The sequence below is a fragment of the Sphaeramia orbicularis genome, chromosome 9 (assembly GCF_902148855.1).
Source record: "Sphaeramia orbicularis chromosome 9, fSphaOr1.1, whole genome shotgun sequence".
NCBI classification, from domain to species: Eukaryota; Metazoa; Chordata; class Actinopteri; order Kurtiformes; family Apogonidae; genus Sphaeramia; species Sphaeramia orbicularis.
The window spans coordinates 26,216,623-26,240,680 of NC_043965.1; the positions used below are offsets into that span (position 1 = coordinate 26,216,623).

A 24,058-nucleotide genomic window follows, 5' to 3' on the forward strand; every position below is an offset into this window, starting at 1 on the left:
AGCTGTCGCAATTATCTTTTTTTTTAATCTCTTCAGTTTTATTTTCCTATTGCCCACAGATCAATTATCTCGGTAAATAGAAAGTAAAAAAGAGAAAAGATTTTTCTTATTATTTGAAAATACAGTTACATGTAGGTGCCTTAGTAAAGTGGTCTATTTAAGCTACAACCAAAGAAACAACCAGAGAATATTACTGAAACTAAATATCATCAATAATATGCTACAAGTCAATTGACTTATTGTGTTATTATGCCATTGTTATGAACTCTTTTTTATTCATTAAACACGTTGGTACGCTCTTTTATTGGTCCGTCTGGAAACACAACCTCAAAGACAGTAGTTCCGCATTGAATGCAGGATGTTGTGGTGCAGACCAGACAGGTCAGATAAGCTTGTTGGCGAGTTTCTTGGCACTGGATCCATAGTCAGGTAAAATCTTATCCCCGGAAAACAACAGCTAAAGCTTATGTAGAGTGAGTGCACTTGGGCATGAGGGAAGGGGGTCACGACGCCGGAGTACGTTGGACCCAAACATGCGCAGACAAGACAGGAGATACGAAGTCCCCCGGTTTAGTGTTATACTTTAACAAAACTTGCTCACGAAGATTCCTAGCAGTGGACAATTTTTTACGACGACTGAATATAGCGGCGTTGTTACTTATTTATGGAGGCAACATAGTTCACCGAGGCCAGGCTAACCTCGGTGTTGTCGGTAAGTTAGCCTCATGCTAACTATAGCTTCTCTGTAGCATCTGGCTCATGTTACACATCAGTGGTTTGAAGGCATGGCGTTATTACTAGCGTGATGTTTTGTGTGTAAACTGTTAGATAATACGCAGCTTCAGTTTTGGTAACAGGGTCAGTGGCTGACTAGTGGCTTTGCCTTATCCGAAGTCGCGTCAGGTCCTCTATTTAACACACACAATCTGGTAATTGGATCAAACATCACATCACTGTGTTAATTTGCATGGTGTTACGCGTTGTTTGATTTTCCTTTTAGCTGATACACTAAATCGTGGCAGGTCATCTAAATCAGTCCAGTTCTCACAAGACCATTATGGTCATATTGGAAGGTCGGGTAGGTTAATGTTATTGTTGAGCAGAGGTAGAGAACATCACAGGTCTTTATGTGTTGCTCTCATCAAAGGGATGGGGGCTGTCACAAGACAGGACTCTATAATGTCATCTAATTCCATGAAGTATTTGAAACTGAACGAAAGAAATTTTGAAATAAAAACTCACAACAGACTGTAGGTGATTGGCTCTCTGTAAATATAAATAGTCATCATACATGCATTCACATTAATACATTTACAGTTTAATTCTTTCATTTTTCCTAGTTTTGCTTCATTAACATTGTTGTCTTCTCAGATCCAAAATGATAAAAAACTGGGGTGTTATTGGTGGGATAGCTGCTGCGATTGCAGCTGGAGTATATGTTCTGTGGGGCCCAATTACAGAGCGAAAGAAGAAAAAGAAAGGTACGAATCTATAACAATGTAACACACACCGTTTTTGTCGGGTGCTGGTTATAAAACAGTGCCGTACCAATGGCATTGTATTTCTCTGCAGGTATGGTTCCAGGTCTCTTGAACTTAGGAAACACCTGCTTCCTGAATTCTTTGCTTCAGGGTTTGGCAGCATGTCCATCCTTCATCAGGTGGCTGGAAAAGTTTTCAGGGTCACCTTCAATTCAGTCTTGCAAAGACAACCAGCTATCCATGACTTTGCTCCAGCTTCTCAAAGGTATATAAGGCCAGTCAGTAATGTGAGTCAGTAGACCCTAGAGGACATGCAGTGTTTATATTTTTTCACTTGGACACTGTTACTATAAATGCACACTGACAGCCCTGTCCAGTGAGGAGCCTGGGGAGGAGGACGTACTTGATGCTGGATGCCTGCTGGATGTTCTCAGACTGTACCGGTGGCACATCAGTTCCTTCGAAGAGCAGGTTGGTCAAATATGCTTAAAAGTAGTAATTTTTCCATTTATCAGTGTATTAGGTGTTTTTCATGATTTATTAAGATTCTGAGAACCATCTCTTTGCGATATTAATTTCTTGGTACTTAGGATGCCCATGAGCTTTTTCATGTCCTCACTTCTTCTTTGGAGGAGGAGCGGGATCGTCAGCCCAAAGTCACTCATTTGTTTGACATGCAGTCTCTTGAGGTAAGCTAACCTCTCTCCATTTTATGTTGTATATCCTGATGCCTACTTTGAGATCTACAGAATATGTCTCATAAAAAGTTTATGCTGGTTCAAAACAGTGCTGGTCACGTTAACTGTAGCCTTACTTGTTAGTTTCAAACATGATGAACATGGATGCATTCCTGTACTAATACCATATTTGTGTGCTTGGTTTTTTTTTCTTGTTAATTACAGAGTCTACCTGAACAAGAGGAAAAAACCATGAGGTGCAGAATTCGAGGTAAAGAGCCAGAGAAGAGGAGGTTGTTAGAATATGATGTAACAGAGAAGTACATTTCACTTAAGTAATTATTTGTTTTTCACAGCTCCTCTTCATCCAATACCAAGTCCTTGGAAGTTTCAGCATCCTTTCATGGTCGTTTAACAAGCAACATGTCATGCAAGCGTTGTGAACAGCAAGTAAGTAAATTTATTTTCAGCTATAGATGCTAATAATTGTACATTCCTTTACAGTCTCCAAATAATGCAAACTTTGGGTTTTTTGCATTCCAGAGTCCAGTGCGGTATGATTCATTTGAAAGCCTCTCCTTGTCTATCCCTTTACCTCATTGGGTAAGTAAAATGTCAATAAAAATTCATAATGAAAACTTATTGTTAATAATAGTGTTTGAAGTATAGTTAACTTCCTTCATATACACTGTGTATGTACTGTTTGTAAATTGAGCCGGGTTTTGTCCTCAGGGTCGACCAGTTTCTTTAGATCAGTGTCTTCAACATTTCATCTCCTCAGAAACCATTAAAGAAGTGGAGTGTGAAAACTGCACTAAGGTACATTTGCCAACATTGTCACTGTCTTACCAAATGATGGTAATTTTAAGTAATATTATTGTAATTAAAACACATGTGACACATGTCTCCTCAGCTTCAACAAGGGACCATAGTAAATAAGCAGGTTCTGGAAAGCCAGAGGACAACATTTGTTAAACAGCTTAAACTAGGAAAGGTCAGTAATGTTTGCATTTATCATATATGGTTATATTTTTTGTAAATAGAATTAGTGTTGGGTGTTTATCATTAGTTTAAAATTTGTCCTTTCCAGCTCCCTCAGTGCCTCTGCATCCACTTACAAAGACTAACATGGTCCAGTGAAGGCACCCCCATCAAGAGACAGGAGCATGTGCAGTTCACAGAGTACCTGTCGATGGATCGCTACAAACACAGCGCTGCCACACAGAGGGGCCAGCGGCTCAAATGCACCCCAAAGCTCATAACAGCAGAAAGTTCCCATGATGGCACAGAAAAGCCCACTGCCAACGGCACCGGTATGGTGGATCAGTCAAATCTGTCATATTAAAGCACTTTTGATGCAGTTGTATGTTTCTTGGTAAATATCGTCTGTTTTGTTTTTCAGATACAGAGCATCATAATAACAACAAACCTTTTACTAATGGGAACTGTTCATCTGTGTTTCTTCACTCGGCTGGTGTGAGTCCACAGCTCAGTCTCACATGTGACTACAGGTTAGTAAACAAAATGTCAGAACCACCATGTATAAAGCTCTTTATGAAGTGGCTGGAACTTTAAAGTTGTTGAGTTTTGACCCATTTATTGTGTATTATTCACTGTTTTATGATAGTAAAACAGTTTAGTGGTGTAGCAAGAATAGAATACCAATTTATTGATTAATTGAGTGTTGATTTATTGATTAATTTAACTATAGATTTATAACTAAGCTTAAACTTAAATCAACCCAAAACAATAATTTAGAAATCTTGCATAGGTTGATAGTTCGTGGACTGCACAGTGAACCCGAAAGTGAAAATATACAGTACACAAAGCACAACTGAGGCAATGGATTTATACGCATATAAATAATTTATTAACTAAACTAAGACACACAAATAACATAAAGACAAGAGACAAATACAACAAAAGGAGCAGGAGATTATGGACAGGAGAATATGTAGATTAAGTTGGCAGATAGTTATATTCAAGATATTATAATGTTAGTGAGGTTACGTTGAGGTAAACCTACTTAAATTGGAATAACACCAACTCAGATAAATCAGGAGCAAGTTTTCTTACAAGTTAGAGGCCTTCTGAAGGATGCAGGCTGGAGAGGCCTTGACGGCGGATGGATGCAGTCTTCTGACGTATTTCGAAGCAGGAACAGGCTGTGACGCGACGTGCTTGCGCCGGAGGCCTGAAGGTCTGAAGTTCTGAAGTTCTAAAGTTCTGCTGGCTGGAGGAGGTTCACAGCTGGCTCTGGCGGCTGGTTCTGGAAAGCTCGCCAGGAGAAGTGGAGAACAGCGAAGATGGTAAAGCTCTTTGGAGAGCTTAGAAGATGGAACAGCTCTGAGAGCCAAGGAGATGGTCAAGCTCTGTTCTGTGAGAACCCAGAAGATGGACAAGACTCTCTGGAGAAAGCTCTCTGCTCTTAGGTGAGAGCCCGGGAGAGGTGGAGAAGACTCTGTTGAAAAGTTGGTTTCATTCACCTTTATAGTTCTGTCCAAAAACCAACCCGGCACGCCTTCCTCGTGCATATTGATGAGTCATTGATGCCTTGGGGCGTTGCCTTCTTTGTCTGTTTCGGCGCGAAACCAACCCACTTCGTGCATATTAATGAGTCGTTTGCATATCTCAAAGTATCACGTTTCTCTTCCCTCTTAGGAAGACAGAGGGGGAGAGGATGTTGTGCAGCCTTGTAAGAAAACTTTGCATCCTTAAATAAGATCCTTAAATAAGATCACTTAAACTTTATACATCACCTGTAACCTCACTTAAGCATCAGTAAAATAATAGCATGATTATTCAGACATGCTATAAGCAGTGATACTCTTACTTTCACATAATTCACCGTGAACATGATCAGGACACACATATGTGAAACCACAGGTCAGGCAAATGGCTTAAGTATTACGTGCATAAAAGAGTTAACGTGCTGAGTAAATCAACATTAACACATAATGTAATACATTATTAACATGGTACATATAGTGATTTTGTCATTCAGTCCTTTGTTCGTTTCTGGGTTCATCTTCACCTCTGGATGAGCAACATAATGAAACACAGATGTTGAGAGGACAAAGTCGGCTAGGTGTAAACACCAAGTCCATTAGGCTCATTCCTTAAGATCATCTGTCTTCGTAAATGTCATTTGCAGAGGATGTCCGTGCACTGACCTGCTAACCAACCAATCAGGATGGTTGTTCAGGAATTTGGTTTGACACGGAGAGGAAGATAATATAATTTATAATTCTGTTTTCGACTCTGTTCACTCACTCCACCGTCATGTGGCTACAGTGGTAAAATATTTAATGCAAAGAAATAAAAAAGCTGTATCTTATTTTTGGTTGCTTTAATCTATGTCAAGTTTTACAATCTAGGGAGAAGTTGGGGCTGTTAGCTATTAATATCAATATTACATGAATTACTGACATTGAGGGACAATAATACATCAAAAGATTAAAATCACTCCCAAGAGTTTGTCTGATGTTCAGTTCCACATTTATTTATTAATTAGATTGAGTTTGATGTTCAGTAATTCATACTTATTTATGTAGGTTATCATTACTTTGGATGTTCAGTTCAATAGTTATTAGGCATCAAAGTGGAAGAATTAAATTAAGGCATAATGTGTTTTCAATGTCAGAAAATTAGGGGGGGGGGGGGCACAGATGTACATAGATATACATGCAGAAAGACAATACTCTTGTGGGGATGAGGATAATCTGTCCACCAAGGATGTACAAATGTGATAAGAGTAGTGTAAACAAGAAACAACTACTGACTACATAGTAATGTGATGAGTGTAAGAGTGACATGAATCATATGCTGTGTCATATGTAAACGGTCAAACCTGCAATACTGTGTTGAACCACTTTTGTCACCCTCTTACATCGTCTTCCTCTTTCTTTCCAGTTCCACAGAGTACCTTTTCCAGCTCACAGCTGTTTTAGTTCACCATGGTGACATGCACTCAGGACATTTCATCACATACCGCCGCAGCCCTTCCTCTCCTCGCAGTTCTTCACCTTTTGGCTCCCAGTGGCTTTGGGTTTCAGATGACTCGGTGCGTAAAGCCAGTCTGCACGAGGTACTGTCTTCCAACGCTTATATGCTTTTCTATGAGAGAGTCCGAAGACTAAACCTCGCCTTGCGGTCAGAGGAGTAACCAGAAGCCCATGACCTAAATATACAGACTGTTCTACCTTTTCAGTCCAACTGTTCCAGCGGCATGTGCCAGTGAAAACAAGGTTACCATCAGGTGAACTATGGTTTTGAAACCATGAGACCAGAGAGCAAAGCCATCATAGAGGCAGTTGTGGTAAAGAGAATTGTATCATGGATCTTGGCCACATGTCAAAACGTGTTGTATGATCTGATCTTAAATCTATGAGTCGACACTTTGCCTGTCGCCCTGATCCAGAGTAGGATGCACCTAATCCCAAAGATTATGGACCATGCAGGATTATTCAGACCATTTGTACATGGAAACTACTTTTCCTTTTGTACATGTGTCAGTTTCTGTCATGCAACATTATGGCTTTATGGAACAAACACCTGATAATATAGTGCTTTCCAATGTAAAAGCCCTGCAGTACAATGAAGCTTATTATCTTACATTTGTGTAGAGGCTTCACACACGTACTCATCTGTGGCACCTTCTGGGCCTGTAGTCTGTGATGTTGTTCAATTGGAATGCAGTATACTTTTAAAGTGTTGCTGTTATTTTGTCTATTGCCTGTACATTAGACAGAGGTAGCTGAATAGAACTTCTCAGAGATGTTATGTAGTATTTATTACATATTATGTAAATTCAGATGGGAAATGTGCTCCTCAACTCTGGTTCTCCAATGCCAAATTAAATCTAATTTGCCTCATCATTCCCTACAGCAGGGGTCACCAACCCTGGTCCTCAAGATCTACTATCCTGCATGTTTTACATGTATCTCTGTTCCAACACATCTGATTCAAATGATAAGCCAATCATCAAGCTCTGCAGAAGCCTGATAATGACTGTCAGGAATGCTGGAAGAGGGAAATATCTAAAACAGGCACGATAATAGATCTTGAGGACCAGGGTTGGTGACCCCTGCCCTGCAGCGTGTGTGGAATTTAACTAAATCTTGTTTCAGTTAACACTGTTAATAAGATATGGAATTTGATATTTTTCTATATTTACAATAATTCTCAGACTGTAATGACTTGCGTAGCCTCACAGTTAGGGCCATGTTGTCTGTAATGGTCATGATTTCAACACATGACACCATATGTTTACCTAAATGTGAACATACAATAAAGATTATTTTAATCTGAAAGTAAAACAGCTGAACTAATTAGTATGATGTTGATATTTAGCATCACAGATCTGTAAGCGACTAAACTGCTTTGGATTTTGGGGAAGTTATTGCTAATGTTTTTAATTCTGGGCAACAAGAAAAACTGCCATTTGACCTTGTTCCTACTATGTCATATTGGATGGTGGACTGGTGCAAAACCCTAATGTTTGCATTTTGCACTAAAGTGTATCCATGTATGATTGTGTGTAATTGTATGCAGTCTGTGAAGGTGATTGTTTTCAGGTAATAAATGAATAAACCAATTGTGCATTTCAGACTTTCATTAATTTTAATGCAAGACAACAAGTTGATGTTTGAACATAGTAGATGGATGGACTGCTGTTTGGAAGGAGAAACACTCCTATGACAGGATATCAACACGTTTTTGGATATGAGTAAGTATCATACCACTAGAAGGTGTTTGAAAGAACTAAAGAGGGTTGTTTGCATTCACACAGTGGATGGTCTGTCACCAGTAGAAAACTGAAATCACTGAAAAGCAAAAAAACACTTTTGATGAGGTATACATGGCTGCATGTAAGCAGGAATATTCAAATAAAATCAATTTTCAACACCTTTAGAGGAATATTGTCTTTGAAAATAAGAGCAAAAAACACCAATATTTTGTGCATGTAAATGTAGCCTGTGACAGCTACAGCCAGTGATGGATTACTGGGTTATCAGACTCCTACAAGTTCTCAAATTTCATACACTGTACATCAGTTCAGTATTTGTGTTCAATAAGTGCAGTGTTTTCTTTTAGATCATATCTTCTCATAAGTTCAATTTGTAGTACTTCATTGGCAGAGGTATGATGACCGTCCAGGGTGGGTCCCTCCGTCAGTTGTTGGCAGCTGGGACCAGTTCCAGCACCACCGTAACCCTCTTAATGATTAAGCGGTTAAGAAAATGAATGACTGGCCCTGTGCTTATAGTCTGCAGTAAAGGAATTGAAATATTCCATAATCTTGGCACATTTTTGGTAGAATTGTTAAAGGTGTTGGAGTGGAAATTGAGCAGGAAAATAGCAGAATTCAGAAATACACACCCTCTCTAGTAGCTGCCAGAGCTGTTGGTCTCCTGGACAGAGTTGATCTGTTAGAAGGTAAAGTTGTCAGCTCTGTCTTCATTTTAAATGTGTAATCAGAGGTGGAAAAAAGTTTCTGGAAACCCCAAGCATTTGTGATATATCACATTAAGAATCACTCTAAACTCAGTGAACTCTGTCAAGTATTGTGCCATTCTCCAAACCCACACGCTCCCTTCTGCACATGCACTGTTCCAATGATGTCAAAACTGGATGTTTCAGACAGATAATCCCCGTTGAAACACATCCAGGGCAAGACATGTCTAAACTGTCAGGAATTCAGTTTCGTTATTATTTTCTTGTCAACAAAAAATAATTTGCATTTGTATCTGTCTGACGCAGCCACACCTTTTAAATCCAAAAAACATATTTTTTTAAGATTGTGTAAAGTTTTAAGGTACCACTGTCTGTACTTGAGCTCAGCTACTTCTGAACACTTAGGGTCATGAACCTCTCTTCTTCAGGCTGATGGTTTATTCTGTCATTTTTGACTCGGCTGCACGATGCGCCTAAATGTGAGGTTTATGCGAGGCACGAGAACTTTTTTCCTGACAGGAAGGCTGTGGTACCAAAACGTGTTGGTTGGTGAGTTCATTAGGAGCAGACTTCCATGAGCGAGCTCCAGCTTCACAGGTTCAATCTGGCGACTGCTCTCTTTTCCCCGTGCATCCCTGTGCCTGAAGATAAAGTCTCGTGCGGCCCCCAGAGAGACAGACGCGATAGGACAGAGGGGGTCCAGCTCCCTCTCATCATCGCGGTGCTCCCCCATGTGATCCTGACCATCTTTGTATCTGGTGGAGAGAAGGACATATATAACCAAGATGAAATCCAACATGTTTAATTACTGTGTTTAAGTACAAATGTGAGGTATTTTAAATTTTTTTTTTTTTGCAACTTTATACTGTTCATCCACTACATTTGCCTGACTGCTTTAATTAAGTTTCAGATTTTCCATCCCTTTCTTATCTTGAAAACCAAATACATCAAAATATGCTAATGTTGAATATTTGTGATAAACTGAAGGATTAAGTCTTCCTGTGTGGAAATTTTTTTTTTTTTTTTTACATTAAAAAGCCACTGAAAACCTTCTCAGACCATCTGAAAAATGCAATCTTAAAGCTTAAAATGGTGCTTTTATTCCATGTTAATAAAAATTTTATAAATATTGGGTTTTAACAGGAAATATGATGATGTTACAGAAAATGATGTGTTGCTATAGATTAAACTATGTAACAGTTTATAACGTTCAAATGAGCTCAACATTAAACATGGACAGCAGTAGAATATAGCATTTACATTAATGCATTATTAATATAAATTAAAAAAAAAAAAAGACATTGCATATTTGTAAAACAATGAGAGTGACCACTTAACTACGTGTGACTACTTTCAATACATTAAGTATATTTAACTGATACTATTACATACTGTTACTTAGGTAATGTTTTGAATGCAGAACATTTACTTCAAGTGCAGTGTACTTTTATTTGAGAATCTGAATACCACTTTTGGCATTCATCATTCCTCACCTGTTGATCAAGACAAAGTTGAAAGTGTGTCCTGTTGTTTTTGTGACAGCATCCCTGATGTACTCCAGTGCTTGCGTCCATGGACAGGCAAAACGTTTCACCCCAGAATAAGTGTAAGTCAAACCTTCATCTCCATATGTTGCCTGCTTTCTCGGTATATTGTAGACTTTCCCAAATACCTGAACCTTGGCTTCTTGCCCTGTAAGAAAAAGATAAGAAAGACTATCTGAGTCACTGAGATTTCTGATCAGAATTTCACATTACATGGGTTAATATGTTACCTGTCGAGTACACCACTTCCTCCTCCAGCTGTCTGAAAAGCCGATCAGCTTCCTCCTTGGAGAACAGCAAAGCATAATCACAGTCCAGCCCCTCTGCCTCTATTTTTTGCCAAGGAATAGGATGGGAGAACTCTGCAAGAGCAGTATCTTCATCATCCTCAGGATCAAACTCCTCCTCTTTCACCTTCTCATCATTTTCCACTTTAAGTTTCTTTCTTAGAGGTTTAGTTGAGCCATCATTGGCAGCAGAGTGTTCTTCACGTTTCTGGCCCACAAACTTTTCCATTGCACTAGCCTGCTGTCTGTGGCACTCCGACGAGCCCAACCCCAGATCTTGACAAAGAAGAAATAGTGTTAGACTTTTGATATTGAAATATGGGCGAAAATCATTATGATGGGGATCTGTGCTGTTGCTTGGTGTCTGCTATCATACAAAATGTAGTGTTTTGTCCATTTGTAACATAACATTGTGTCCAGTTCCTTATAAAATGAAATGTATACATATGAGATGGAGATGGCTCTAAGAAACAATCATTTTCACTATCAACTAATCTTAATCTATTTAATTTCCTCAGTGAGTCCTCACACTTTAGGCTCAGTTTTACTAGATGTTGCCTAATGAACAGTTTGTCACAATATGGCACAACAAATGCCAGGTAAAAGACTGCATAAGTCTGAAGAAAAGTTTCACACAGGCTATATACACTGATCAGCCATAACATTATGACCAGTGACAAGCAAAGTGGTATTAATTTGTGGTAAATATCTCATTACAAACGGACCTGTCAGTGGGTGGGACATATTAAGCAGCAAGTGAACATTTAGTCCTTTAAGTCCATGTCTTAAAAACAGCAAAAGGTAAGAGTAGGGATCTGACTAAATTTGACAACATACTGTGATGGTCCAGTCACTGGGTCAGAGCATCTCCAGATCTTGTTCATTTCCCATGTGAAGTGGTTAATACTTGCCAAAAGTGGTAACACAAAAACAAAACAAAAATGGATCTCAACCAATCGAGCATCTATGAGACCTTAACATTATTACTGTCTAATACTGTGTAAGTCCCTTTTACCTCAAAAACAGCTCTGACCTGAGGCTTAGCCTTCACCAGACCTCTGAAGGTGTGCTGTGGGATCTGGACCAAGATGGTAGCGGAAAATCCCTGAAGTCCTGGAAGTAGAGAGGCGAACTTCCATGGATCAGATTTATTTTTCCAACACCTTCCACAGATGATCACTGGTTCTGAGCAGATAAGTGTCCTGTCGAGCCACCATACCTGTCGATTTGAGCTCCTTATCACTACTGTGCATGCGCAACACTCTATCCGTTTGTTTATTTGTTATGTTAAAGACCACAACCACCAGAGGGGGCCACACAATCAGTGTGTGTGATTTGCTTTTTGACCCTGTCTTTATTTCAGCATATATCACAATCACGGTAACATATCAATTTAAACAAACGTATTAGTAAACATTTGTAACCGAGCGTCTGGAAGATGGATGAACCCACACATCAGCATGAACTGTCAAGATCTTAAACTTTTTTTTTTTTTTAGCACACTTCCTGCCTTCATAATAAAAGCACTCCGTGTTACATCCTGTCAGTCTTCATTAATAAAACATTCCACAAATCGGGAGCACAGAAACGCTGCATACACATACAACTACAGGAGTGAAAAATAAACCAGTAAAGTCCGGTCGGGACTTGGTGGTCGAGCTTCCGTACGTAACCATAGTGAGGGCGGAGGGCAGCCTGGCCCTGGAGCCAGCGGCAGCGGTGGGCGGCCGGGACAGTGTTGGCAAAGTTGGATCAGTCGTCATTCCAAGCTGGTGTGAGAAATTACTAACATTAGAAATGGCTCCTAAAAGAAAATGTAGGAGTGGTACTGAAAGACGACAAAAAAGAAAGATGGAGATGGAAAGAACAGAAGATAAAGGTAGGTCATAATGGGACTGTTTGTTTAATCTGAGTGAATGAAATGAGACAGTCTGATGTTTTATTTGCTAGTACGCGGCATTGCAGCTATTCTAAAAATAACATAGTGAGAGCACTTGTGTCGTATCCGATATGTCGGCAACACTGTCAACAGTATCAGCAGGGGGTTATTAAACTTAATAACAAGTGGGGTCAGACACAACAAACCCCGCCCCTCGCACGTATTTAGCCCACTATAAGTAAATGGGAAGATTTTTAAAAATTAAAAAAAAAAATTTAACTGAAATGTCATGACATCTATTCTGGGTCGCTGGCAATCTATAAACCCCATTTTATATGAATTCAACCTATAGTTTTGCTGTTAAAGTGTTAACAAACAAAGAAACAAACTAACCGAACCAAAAATCCCCCTGCCTCTCCCTTGGGATGGGCGGGGTAATAAGTAAAGTAGCCGGAAAGCTAGCCGGGCTGTCAGGCTCAAGTCCGCAGCCGGGATGAATCAGCTATCAGTACGGGGATAAGAGGCGCTCTCTGCTGGCTGCATGTCACGACATGTCAGACAAATGGGAAAAGTAGACAGCGGAAACACAGCTTTTAATTTAGAATGGACTATGAACAGACTCATACAGGCAGTTCAAAAACAGTATGTCTCGAATAAGCACAAATCTTTTGTGACATATAGTCAATCCATTTTGTTTTAGGATGCACATTTTTCTCAAAAGCTCTCTGTTATGTATTTTATTTAGCCCTCACTTTACTTGAAATGAAAAAGATTAACTATAACAGTATTTAACATCTGTGTATAATGTGAATGTTTCTTTTTGGTGTATACACTCATTTACACATCACATCAATAATATAAATTTTTTACAATGTGTTGAAGCAGCAAGGGCAGAGGCCAAGCAATAACTTGAGTAGGAGTCTAGTTTTACTTGTTAACAAATAACTAATGTTTTATTGCTACATTAAATTTGTGTTTTGATTTTGATACAGAACATATTAAATGTCCAAACTGGCCCAAATAGTTTCAGGCTATCCATTTACTTTCCAAGGTATGTCAAATTGTATTTTTGTATCTCATATTTGGACAATTAGCTAATCTGTATATTTCACTTTGAGAAAATTGCATTTGTTGTGTGGTTAATACATTCACATGGAAGATACATTTGACATGCCTATGTGATATCTTCCAGCCTATATGTAAAAATAATAATATTCTAATGTGTTATTTTTTCATGGGCATTATTGAAATATTTTGGACCGACCTCCGCTACACCAGGTCCATCTACCTCATCAGCTGCCATGACTGCTGCTGAAGGAACATCATCTGAAACTTCAGGAGTATCTACTCTGTCCTATGATGTGAGTGTGGCTGTAGAGGATATAACTGAGGTATCACAACCTTCTCCATCCTCCTCTGACCTGCCTACAGCTGCACTCATAACTGAGGAACCACAACCTTCTACATCCTACTTTTCATTATTTCATTATATTTATTTTTGAATACTTTGCACAGCTATATATTTTTAATTTTTCATTTCTATTTATTTGTCAGAATATTTTAGCTTTAACTGGTGTTCATTTGTCATTACCTTTACTTATAAACTATGTTATATGCAAGTTAATTACTTTTATAGTGTAAATTAGTGTAAAGTGTTTATCATTTGGAATCATATAATTTGGATAATTATATGACCATCTAGTCATTTATCTATTTATGAATATATGTATTTATTTATTTCATTCTGAAGCCAAATAAAACAGTGTCTTACCTTTGTCACTGCTGACATTAGGGAGCTGAGAACCTGAGAACACCTGTGTTGAATCTGCTCCATGTCCACAGTCCTAATCTAAACTCACACTTTCTAAGAGATGAAGACTAGGTGTCCTTTGTCTTGTCCCACATCTGGTTGTCTGTCTTCTCCTGGATTGTCCACCATAAATGTCTCTTATCTCTTCCTCCCGTCTGTGATTGTCTCCATGTCGCTCCGTTTGTCTTCTATAATAGGCCATTCACTGCTCATATTGCATCTGAATGAGTGCCAGCCAGTGTTGCCAATGGACTTCATTCATTCCATGAAGTAAACACTGTTAGCATTGTTAGCATAGTGCGATTTCTCCTTAGTTTTTGCCTGTGACATCTTTCTTCTTCCACAAGAAGAAGCCCAGGAGCTGACAACACCAGTATCTTCTTATTACTAGCCATCCATTCAACAAGTACAACAACAAAAACCCATCTTGACAACTCAACACTCTCTGCTTACAATGACTGACGACAGCAAGCTCTGTGTTTTGATCTAGAGAGATGTTCCCTCATTTCCGGTTTAAGTCTTGCGCAAACGTAGAATGTTCCCTCAAGTCGATAGTCGATTTGGTGTGTTCTTCACACTTTTTTTGACCGCGTCGGGGAGACGGGAGCCAACTGATCAGTTGGGCTACCTTTTCTGGTGACAATCGGCAGTTGGGTTGGTGTGTCTTCGCCCTAAAAGGTTCTTCTGAAGGTTCATCATACATTGAATTGTCGGAGTTTGTCTCCATAATCATTTTTAAGGCTTCTGAAACGCATGATTCCCATGGAGTCGGCATTCTCCCATTCAAAGTGAATGGTGCTGTGTAAGTTGCTATGGGATACTGGTGATTTCAGTTTGAAAACTTTACAACCGGTCCTTAATTTTTCTGGAAAAGCCCCTTCTTTGTTTGTTTTTGGACTACGGAAAATAATTCACATGATCCGCAACAGCTCCAACTACAATATAACAGTGAAAATGCGGATTGACGGAAAATGTCGTCATTGGTGGGGAAGTGTTGGGAAGCAATTGATGGAATATCTCAACAATGGCAGGGAAAGAGTTAATATATTGATAAATTGTTTTAAAATAAAGTAAAAAAATTGTTGTTAATCATGTGCATGTCTGTTTTAATTCAATTATGAGCAGTGTGTGTGATTTGGTGGTTGCCCTGTGAATATTTTGGGGCCATAAACAAAATCTTGCTTAGGGCTACCAAAGTCCTAGGGCCGGCCCTGGTCCTGAGGTCGGGATGTCCTTCCTTAGTCCAGTTTTGGTCGGTACGAACCACTGCCGACCAGGAACACCCAATAAGACCTGCAGTTGTAGGAATACTCTGACCCAGTCATCATTGTTACAGTATGGACCTAGTCAAAGTCACTCAGTTCCTTACATTGATCATTTTGCTGTTTCCAACACATTAGCTTCGAGGACAAAATGTTCATTTGCTGCCTAATATATCCAACCCAGTGAAAGGTATCAATATAATGAAACAATGAATATTATTACCACTTCTCCTGTCTGTGGTCAGAATGTTATGCCTGGTCGGTGCAAGTCATAATAAGATAAGGAAATGTACCTACCACAATTCACCTCAGCAAACGCATCAGTTTCCTCCAGTCCAGTGTGTCTTGAACGCCACTCAGCTCATTAACATAACTTTGCTTTCGTCAACTTCTTTTGGCGGCAAATACTGAAAACACCGAAAAGGAGATTGGGTTTTGCTCACAGTAACTTCTTCAAGTCAATTATTTTACATTAACTAGCCGCCAAAGTGTTCTTTAACAGAATGATTGGACAGAAGACCATTAACTCGTTTTTTTCACCGGTGTCGAAGAAGAGAGTCTCTAAGGACCTAAATGAAGCAGAGGAGGATGATAAAACCCCGGTGAGCGTCTTGTCTTTCCACTGGCCTAGCGTGTCAGGTTAAAACTTTATTTTCACTGTTTGTAATAAAATATATCAATTTAGTTGAACCAAACACTGGAGGAATGGTGTTCAGCATTGCCCAAGTTGCGTTCATGAGTACCTATGTTTGTAATTGTTGTCGAAATCAAAGACCCGGTGACCGTCGCGTTTTTCAGCTGAGATTTGTCCACTAGCCTAGAATGTTAGGTTAACAACTTGACATCACGGGTGTTAAAATATCTGTCAGAGTTTAGCTGAAGAACCGAATACTGAAGGATTCGCGTTCAGTGTCATCCGAGCTGTGTTCAAGAGCACCTGTGTTTCCCATTGTCAAAATCGTTGCTCACAAACGCCAACGCGTGATAATGTTTGTTGTGAGCTATCGACCGTTTCTAAAGCTACTTTCACCTCCAGCTGTACGCTTCTCACCAACTTTTTCTCTCACTAAATACACTAAAATTGTGCAGAAGAAGCCGAAATACTCAGCGGTGGAACCCGAGCTGCCCAGTCCGCCTGACGCCCCTCTGTCCGCGGAACAGCTGGACAGGATCGCCCGCAACAAGAAAGCAGCGCAGGAGAAACTGTCTTTGGCTCAGACACCACCGGGGTTTGGAGAGAGCTGGAGGACGGGACTGTCAAAAGAGTTTGGGAAGCCGTATTTTAAGCAAGTGAGCCACATGTGATCACACTGTGCCCAGCATCACCGTGTTGTTCTAAACAGGTTTAATAACAGGGTTGTCCTCTTTGTCACAGTTGATAGCGTTTGTTTCTGATGAGAGGAAACGCCACACAGTGTACCCACCTACTGAACATGTCTTCACCTGGACACAGATGTGTGACATTAAAGATGTAAGTAAACACTGACATAGTCCTGACCTGTGATTGGAAGAGTTTACTACTCAACTCAGACTTCAGTAACTCCAAAACTACTTTGCTGTGCACAAAAACATCTGAAAACACACTTACCCAAGAAACAGAACTGTCTAATACGGGGGTGTCAAACTCATTTTAGTTCAGAGGCCACAAACAGCCCGATTTGAGCGTGAGTATTTCTTAAGCAAGCCGAACCAGTAAAATAATAGTATAATAACTTATAAATAATGAGATTTCCAAATGTGTCTTTGTTTTAGTGCACATAGAACAAAATTTAATCACTTGACGTTTAAGAAATTTATGTTAGTACCAGTATTAAGAATAACTGTAAGTATATTTAAAATATATACAAGAATGGATTATTGCACATGAGTCCAACAAAAGTTATTTCACCTATTGATATCTATATAAATGCATCAAAAATATTATTTACAATTTGTAGCTAATATTGTGTGTGTTTCTGTGCACAATCAAAATATTGAAGTGAAGACCTCATTTGTAATACTGCAGAGAAAAAATGTACAATATATTAAAACAGGAAAAAACGAGTGAAATGCTAGATCCTTAAGAGTAATTCCATTAATTGAAATTCCAAACAAGTACATCTTCCCAAAAAGCTAGAATGTAAATGAATTTTAATAACAATGAAGTGGTTTCTTTTTTCTGATTCTCCAAGTTCCAGGTGCACAGTAACCAAAACTGTCAGCAGCTGCAACATAGTACTGTGTAAGCATTTATGATAAAAGACAGTAATTATGTATTATGGGGTGGTACAAAACTGGCAAGGGGCTTAAATATAAATAGTCTATTATGATTTTTATCAAGAGAGGGTCACCCAGTCTAGTCCTAGAGCTCATGGTTATGAGTATAACTGTCATCAGGAATATATCTTAGATCAGTTGATATTCATGTAGCTGTCACCGAATATGGTGATTTTAATGAGTGGCCACAACTTTGTCAGTATCATCTGATTTTCACTTTAGTTAAAAGCCTTTGCATTTGTGTAATATCTGTCTGTGCCTCTGACTCCAGGTGAAAGTGGTGATTCTTGGTCAGGATCCCTATCATGGCCCGAATCAAGCCCATGGATTGTGCTTCAGTGTGAAGAGACCAGTGCCTCCTCCTCCCAGGTTTGAAACCTCTTTCTGCTTTTGTTCTCTTCCCTGTAAATCTGTTCATTTTGTTCTTTTGTTAAAATGAGGCAGAAGGAGCTTATTTTTTCACTTTTTTTTTTTTTTTTTTTTAATAGTTTGGAGAACATGTACAAAGAACTGTCCACAGATATTGAAGGCTTTGAGCATCCCGGGCATGGAGATCTGAGTGGATGGGCCAAACAAGGTAGTTGTTTATTTTTTTCAGTCTATCTCTTTAAGAATCATGCATGTCTGTTTCACCTGACCTGTTATCTTCCTATGTTGACCTTGCCCATCAGGTGTGCTGTTGCTCAACGCTGTGTTAACTGTCCGAGCTCATCAGGCCAACTCACACAAAGACAAAGGCTGGGAGACCTTTACAGACGCTGTGGTGCTTTGGCTGAGCAACAATCTGGAAGGCCTCGTTTTCATGCTGTGGGGATCATATGCTCAGAAGAAAGGAGCTGCTATCAACAGGGTAGGTGAACCTTTTTTTGTTTGTTTTTTTCGTTTCAGTTTTAATATTAACACTGAATACATTTTTATCATATTCCTCTGTTTAAGCCTTTTTTTTTTTTTTTTCATTTTGCAGAAACGCCACCATGTCCTGCAGGCTGTGCATCCTTCACCCTTATCTGCTCATCGTGGATTCTTTGGCTGCAAACATTTTTCAAAGGCCAATGAGATACTGGTGAAATCTGGAAAGTCGCCCATAGACTGGAAGGCACTTTGAGTAAACATGTCAGGTTTTACATCATGTGTTTAACTACAGACAAAAACCCAACCATAAGCTTTCCTTGTTTTCATGTTTGGATAATTGTTGTTTCCTAATGAAACAGTTCTTGTTGGTAGTTTACACTGCTGTTTTGTGACACTTCTTACAGTGTCTCTGTCTGTTGTTCAGTTTAAACATTGTATTTATGTTTGTGTATACTGTTAGTTTTTCTAAGAACATTAATTTTTTTTTTTATACTTCTAAATAAATGGTTTAAAAAGTTGATTTAATATGTGTCTTGAGGTTTCCAAATAACACTGTTGAGTAAAACACACCTACTTCCGAAGGGGAAGGGGATGCATATGAATCATTAAAGAATCAGCTCATCAGGGTGTTCTTTGTAGACTAGGTATAATCACGTATTACTCTGCCCTGACAGGATCAGATGAATGTGAAAAAACACTAAAGCAATAACAGACTTTCATAGACTACCACTGTCAGGTTAATGTAATTTTGTCATCTGTTTATTATGCTATAAGCTACATAGCATAGAAATGCATTGGTTATTAATCTGGGAGGAGGAGGTGTAAAATGTAATTAATAAGCCAAAGTAATTCAGTGTATCAATGTCACTACATTAAGAATAAATGTAATAGAAGTGAAACTGGGAAAACTATGAGTTGGAAGATATAAAATATAGATCAAGTATCAAAGATCTCTGGATTATTAGGGAAAGACTCCACTGACAACTACTGTATCACTTATTTTGTCTTAGTTATTTTATTTTGTTTGTGAATGTTTATTGTTTGTCTCTAGATCATCTCTTCATGTATGTTTTTAGCATATTCTGTTGTCTCTGTATATGTTTTATACCTCTGATGCATCGACTATCTGTTGGAAATTGTAGAAAAATTATAGAAAAAAAAAGATATAGATCCTCAATTTCCGTTTCCTCATCAAAAATTGACGTTGACGTGTGGGCGTGGCTCCACTTATAACGTACTGACGTCAACAGGAAGAGTTGGCAGAGGTCTGAACTACGCCTCTTCAGAGTTTTGGTCAGATTTTGTTAGTTGTAGTTAGTCCGTGTTTGTAATGTGAGGGCAGTTATTAAACTAACAATGCCTGTTCAAAGCGTGCCAGTCCGGGATGCGTCCATTCATTACCGTTTACTGCAACAGTATCTGATTCTCCTGAAGAAATACCCCATTCTCACCAAGTCTGTAACGAGGTTTGTGGCTTTAACTGACATGTTTGGTTTGTTAATATGGTTGTTTCCAGCGAATGTTATGTTTACTTTAAAATACTTTTGGATTAAATGTTAGAAAATGTCAAATCACTCACATCTCCCCAGTCACTGTATTTTATTCACAGTTAACGTTTGATACAATGGTTTGTATATATGTTTTTTCCCAGCTTTGTTTGCACTGACGACACACTGACCTCTCTTTTTTTTTTGTACTTTGCCTTTAGCCAATCAGCAAGTGACAGGAAATCCTCCCCTTATGATACTCTTAATAAAGTTCATAAGATTGTGAGTATGTTAATGACTGACTGTATTTGTAACTTATTGTGTGTTTCCTTCACATTTTCAGTGGCATCCTCTCAGGTTTAGGGAATATTCTATCTCAGGTTTTGGAAGCCAGAAAAAAAGCCAGAAATGGAGCTTCAGTCGAGGAGATTGACACAGCAGGAGTTGCACGATATGCAATTTATGGGTGAGAATTAAAATTAGAAGAATGGTATGATTTTGGTGAATATAATCTTATTTTCCACTTGAAGCAATACATTACATGTTTTGAATTGCAATAGTACTTGCAGGTTTGGAAAAATCAAGAGACTTATAGGTACATTTTTGAGTAAAATTAACTACTAGTTAGCTATTATATTAGCTATGTTCCCAAATTCAAAATAAAATATTATCATTTAGAGCATTTATTTGCAGAGACTGAGGTCAGAATAATAAAAATGTAGTGTTTTCACACTGTGCGCAATGTGAAGAAAACAAGTTTTTGTTCATTTTACACTGCACAAATACTAACAACTGAATCCTGGTAAGGGTTCAGAAATCAGTATTTGGTGGAATTATCCTGATTTTCAATCAGCTGACATTTGTCTCAGCACAGTCTCCACCAGTCTTTTACATTATGTTTAGGTGCTGGATTATTACCGTTTATGTGAATCACATTACAGAGATTTTCAGTAAAGTTCAGGTCTGAAATTGTGTAATTTTAGGCCAGTTTTTATTAACACACTTAAAAATCTGTATCTGCAGAAATCATTTGTAGACTTATCCCTACCATTATATAACAGATATGTGCCTAAAGTGATTTTTCATAGTGCCGCAGCAAAATGAATCCTCAATATTACTTCACAGGCATTTGTGATTTAGTGGTATTTCTGTCCTCTCCTCTGTTTAACTGAGGCTGGGGCTCAGAGAATAGATAGAGGCTGTGTTGGAGAAACACAACAGGTGAAGGACAGGTAACCAGTAAATTGTGAAACAAGATATTTCAACCTGATTTGTTAGCAGTTTTTAATTTAATAGCAACTTCTTAGAAACAAGACTAAATGAAAGTTGTCTAGAGCCTTTGAAACTGTCTTAGTCTGCCACAAATTCTAAAATTTGGTGAATTCTTGTAAACATAAAAATTGCCACAGTGGCCCATCCTCTACTCTGTAATTATACCTACTGACCTTTAGTGTCAGAAAGTGTAAGAGGATGCTGAAAGGGAATGCTACTATTGTAATATATGGAACATTATTCATTTTACTGATATCATTTACATTGATAAATTATTGAGTATATGCTGACTTTTCAGTTGTGAAGAGGAATGTTGTCACTCTGCAATGTTTAGTTATATTAAAAATAAGATGAAATCCTGCTCTGAAATAGTTTTTGTTTTTTTTAATTAAAATTAATGAACAAAAACTCTGACTTGCTGTAATTTAAACTGAGGTTTGTCAAAATGAAAGGTGTTACATTATATTTTAATATAATTTACTTCTGTATTCCTTTTACATGTAAAAACTGGCAACAAATCAAGGTAAAATTATTGTTGCTGATGCAATACCTTGTTTCAGGTTGTTTATCACGGGACCAGTGAGCCATTACTTCTACCAGCTGATGGAGGTGTGGATGCCCAGCACAGACCCGTACTGTATAATCAAACGCCTGCTCCTGGATCGGCTAATATTTGCCCCTGGCTTCTTGCTGCTCTTCTACTTAGTTATGAACCTACTGGAGGTAGGTTATTTTGAACATTATCCATCCTTATTGTAATCAATAATACATCTACATATTAACCTGTTTCTATGTGTTCTCAGGCTAAAGGGTGGGTAGACTTTGAAAAGAAGATGAGAAGTAGTTACTGGACTGCTTTGAAGATGAACTGGAAAGTTTGGACTCCCTTCCAGTTCATTAATGTCAACTTTGTGCCTGTTCAGGTATGTGGTTCAGTAGCATCAAAGAAGTGACCAGTCAGATGCATATTGCCCCCTTTAATTATTTTACATTCTTGTGTCTCTTTTTTCTTTCCAGTTTCGGGTGCTGTTTGCCAACATGGTGGCCTTATTTTGGTATGCCTACCTTGCATCTGTCAGGAAATGAAGCATCAAGATCTTTTCCACAGGAAACAAATCTGGCAAAAATCCTGCTGCCTTGTGACCTTGGTGTGAAAAGGGAGATAATACAACCAGGCTATTATAAGTCCTAATGTATTCCTGTTCCTAATCTGGATGGAACTCACAGTGGCACTGATCAGCTTTTAACCAACTTGCTCAATGCGTTTTAACCATTACAAAGTACTACTGAGATTTTTGATGTTTGACTGTAATAACAGAATGGTAATAAAATAAAGTACTCAAATGAAGTACTTCAGATCACTGCCAAAATGTAAAATGCAAAAGTAAACGCTGACATATCTGTGAAGACCAGCCTATCTTTTAAATACTGTAATAATGAAAGTTTTCCAGAAGACTATAAAGAATGCCTTGGTTGTCTTTATTGTAGTTGGTCTGAACAGGATAGAGTCCTACTCAGAATAAAGATGAAGAATGGTACAGGAAATGTTACAGAATGTGCAAAGTTTCATTATTAATACCTTTATTTTTATGTAACAGTGAACAGTTACCATTTCTTAATTAAAAAAAAAAAATCTAGATAGAAAATTAAAGTTAGAAATCTAAATAATTATCAGTACACTGACTTTTGTATCTGTTAAATAAATGAATTAAATAAAAAATAATTAAATCTGACAGTGTCCTCAGCCTCCTCTGAGCCGCAGAGTCATGTAGATGGTGGACAGAGGTCTCACACCATAATCCGCCAGGGTCCCCTGCATCATCTCCTTCCCTTCGTGGATTAGTCTCTGCTGGTCCACCGGAACCTGCTCTCTGGCGTAGACTTTTTTTTTGAACTCCTGCACAGTGACGTCCGGTTTAATGTCATAGGTGTTCGTCCGTCCCTTCTCATTCTTGACAAACACCTGAAACGGAGCCGGATCAGTCACCAGCAGGGACACCACGGAGCCGGTGTGCAGGCCGTAGGAGCTGAGGGGTCTGCGGTCGTCGTTCAGGGGGATATTCTGACCACTGACATACGCCAACCTCTGGCTGAGAATTGGGATGTTTAGTCTGGTCTGGATGAGGCTCTTCAGGGAGCTCACAGTGTCCCCTGGAGAGACCGTCAGGGTGTGGGGGGTCCCAGTCAGTGTTTTGATGGTTATTTCCATACTGACAGTCCTGGAAGAGAATACACACATTACATATACAACCCCGATCTAAAGCATTTCAGCAACATTTGAAGCCTTTCATGAGATTTTCTGTAGAGGGCTAGTGCTTACCTTGAGATCACTTCGGTAACTCTCACGAATAACAGACGTCCAGCTGATGGCAAGTAAACAACTGATGCTCCGGAGCAGCTGTGACAGAGGTGTGCATCTATGCTGTTTTTATAATCTGCTTCGGGACCGCCTCTTATTCGCTTCAGATTCGTTTTCCATTCAACTGGCTCAATTACTTTCGGTTTCTATTCTCCCTAACTTTGGCTGAGTTCATAATAAACCGTGTCCACACAAGTTCATGTATGAGTTAACTTTACAATACGACCTGTTACAGTCAGTTTATTACAACAGGTTGGGCCAAGGGAACTCAGCTGTTAGTGATAAACAAGAGCAGCTGATACTTAACTCATATTTGCACTGATGATGTAATGCAACATCTACTTTACTCAGCTGATTTAAGGAAAACGAAACTATTTGATCTCAAGGAATGTGGCTCACAAACTAAACAGACCACTTATACACCATATTAGATGAG

General features: G+C 38.8%; 5 protein-coding genes across 12 annotated transcripts; 3 read left to right on the plus strand and 2 right to left on the minus strand.

Annotated features, from left to right (window-relative positions):
* The first annotated feature begins 252 nt into the window (after window positions 1-252).
* usp30 (ubiquitin specific peptidase 30) lies at window positions 253-7,033 on the plus strand. Its single transcript, XM_030143914.1, is given in 14 exon segments — window positions 253-429; window positions 1,372-1,481; window positions 1,573-1,746; window positions 1,849-1,952; window positions 2,072-2,170; window positions 2,384-2,429; window positions 2,515-2,556; window positions 2,559-2,608; window positions 2,702-2,761; window positions 2,891-2,977; window positions 3,072-3,152; window positions 3,249-3,471; window positions 3,561-3,669; window positions 6,071-7,033. Coding segments are annotated over 14 exon segments (1,509 nt in total). The 5' UTR covers window positions 253-358; the 3' UTR covers window positions 6,324-7,033.
* A 590-nt stretch (window positions 7,034-7,623) lies between these two features.
* On the minus strand, window positions 7,624-11,693 carry alkbh2 (alkB homolog 2, alpha-ketoglutarate dependent dioxygenase). 4 transcript variants are annotated; one of them, XM_030143925.1, is made up of 4 exons: window positions 11,502-11,693; window positions 10,389-10,721; window positions 10,108-10,306; window positions 7,624-9,369 (listed from the first exon to the last, which is right to left on the minus strand). In XM_030143925.1, the coding sequence occupies exons 2-4, from the start codon at window positions 10,672-10,674 to the stop codon at window positions 9,060-9,062; spliced, it is 795 nt and encodes a 264-aa protein (XP_029999785.1). In that variant the 5' UTR covers window positions 10,675-10,721; window positions 11,502-11,693; the 3' UTR covers window positions 7,624-9,059. The 4 variants fall into 4 exon arrangements, with proteins under 4 accessions (XP_029999785.1, XP_029999783.1, XP_029999784.1 ...); XM_030143923.1 differs by having other exon boundaries at window positions 11,479-11,691; XM_030143924.1 differs by lacking the exon at window positions 11,502-11,693 and adding an exon at window positions 11,461-11,478.
* A 314-nt stretch (window positions 11,694-12,007) lies between these two features.
* unga (uracil DNA glycosylase a) lies at window positions 12,008-19,193 on the plus strand. Of its 5 annotated transcripts, none has more exons than XM_030143918.1 (9): window positions 12,008-12,324; window positions 13,317-13,375; window positions 13,603-13,715; window positions 16,486-16,686; window positions 16,772-16,867; window positions 17,924-18,021; window positions 18,141-18,229; window positions 18,324-18,502; window positions 18,617-19,193. In XM_030143918.1, the coding sequence occupies exons 2-9, from the start codon at window positions 13,327-13,329 to the stop codon at window positions 18,755-18,757; spliced, it is 966 nt and encodes a 321-aa protein (XP_029999778.1). In that variant the 5' UTR covers window positions 12,008-12,324; window positions 13,317-13,326; the 3' UTR covers window positions 18,758-19,193. The 5 variants fall into 5 exon arrangements, with proteins under 5 accessions (XP_029999778.1, XP_029999780.1, XP_029999776.1 ...); XM_030143920.1 differs by having other exon boundaries at window positions 13,603-13,685; XM_030143916.1 differs by lacking the exon at window positions 13,317-13,375.
* Window positions 19,194-19,309: 116 nt separating this feature from the next.
* pxmp2 (peroxisomal membrane protein 2) lies at window positions 19,310-22,871 on the plus strand. The gene is made up of 5 exons (XM_030143926.1): window positions 19,310-19,970; window positions 20,335-20,457; window positions 21,824-21,986; window positions 22,067-22,186; window positions 22,281-22,871. The coding sequence occupies exons 1-5, from the start codon at window positions 19,861-19,863 to the stop codon at window positions 22,347-22,349; spliced, it is 585 nt and encodes a 194-aa protein (XP_029999786.1). The 5' UTR covers window positions 19,310-19,860; the 3' UTR covers window positions 22,350-22,871.
* On the minus strand, window positions 22,724-23,928 carry isg15 (ISG15 ubiquitin like modifier). The gene is made up of 2 exons (XM_030143928.1): window positions 23,584-23,928; window positions 22,724-23,482 (listed from the first exon to the last, which is right to left on the minus strand). Exon 2 carries the CDS (start codon window positions 23,470-23,472, stop codon window positions 23,005-23,007), a length of 468 nt encoding a protein of 155 aa, XP_029999788.1. The 5' UTR covers window positions 23,473-23,482; window positions 23,584-23,928; the 3' UTR covers window positions 22,724-23,004.
* Window positions 23,929-24,058: the final 130 nt, after the last annotated feature.

What these genes read in the sequence shown, in the direction of transcription:
- alkbh2 (XM_030143925.1), bottom strand. Translation starts at nt 10,674, where the DNA reads ATGGAAAAGTTTGTGGGCCAGAAACGTGAAGAACACTCTGCTGCCAAT. An exon ending in GGAAGTGGTGTACTCGACAG is followed by an intron (nt 10,307 to 10,388) that starts GTAACATATTAA and finishes TTTTTCTTACAG; the next exon opens with GGCAAGAAGCCAAGGTTCAG. An exon ending in AACTTTGTCTTGATCAACAG is followed by an intron (nt 9,370 to 10,107) that starts GTGAGGAATGAT and finishes TCTCTCCACCAG; the next exon opens with ATACAAAGATGGTCAGGATC.
- unga (XM_030143916.1), top strand. Translation starts at nt 12,243, where the DNA reads ATGGCTCCTAAAAGAAAATGTAGGAGTGGTACTGAAAGACGACAAAAA. An exon ending in GGAAAGAACAGAAGATAAAG is followed by an intron (nt 12,325 to 13,602) that starts GTAGGTCATAAT and finishes CCGCTACACCAG; the next exon opens with GTCCATCTACCTCATCAGCT. An exon ending in GGAAGCCGTATTTTAAGCAA is followed by an intron (nt 16,687 to 16,771) that starts GTGAGCCACATG and finishes TCTTTGTCACAG; the next exon opens with TTGATAGCGTTTGTTTCTGA.
- pxmp2 (XM_030143926.1), top strand. Translation starts at nt 19,861, where the DNA reads ATGCCTGTTCAAAGCGTGCCAGTCCGGGATGCGTCCATTCATTACCGT. An exon ending in GCACGATATGCAATTTATGG is followed by an intron (nt 20,458 to 21,823) that starts GTGAGAATTAAA and finishes ACCTTGTTTCAG; the next exon opens with GTTGTTTATCACGGGACCAG. An exon ending in TCAACTTTGTGCCTGTTCAG is followed by an intron (nt 22,187 to 22,280) that starts GTATGTGGTTCA and finishes TTTTCTTTCCAG; the next exon opens with TTTCGGGTGCTGTTTGCCAA.
- isg15 (XM_030143928.1), bottom strand. Translation starts at nt 23,472, where the DNA reads ATGGAAATAACCATCAAAACACTGACTGGGACCCCCCACACCCTGACG.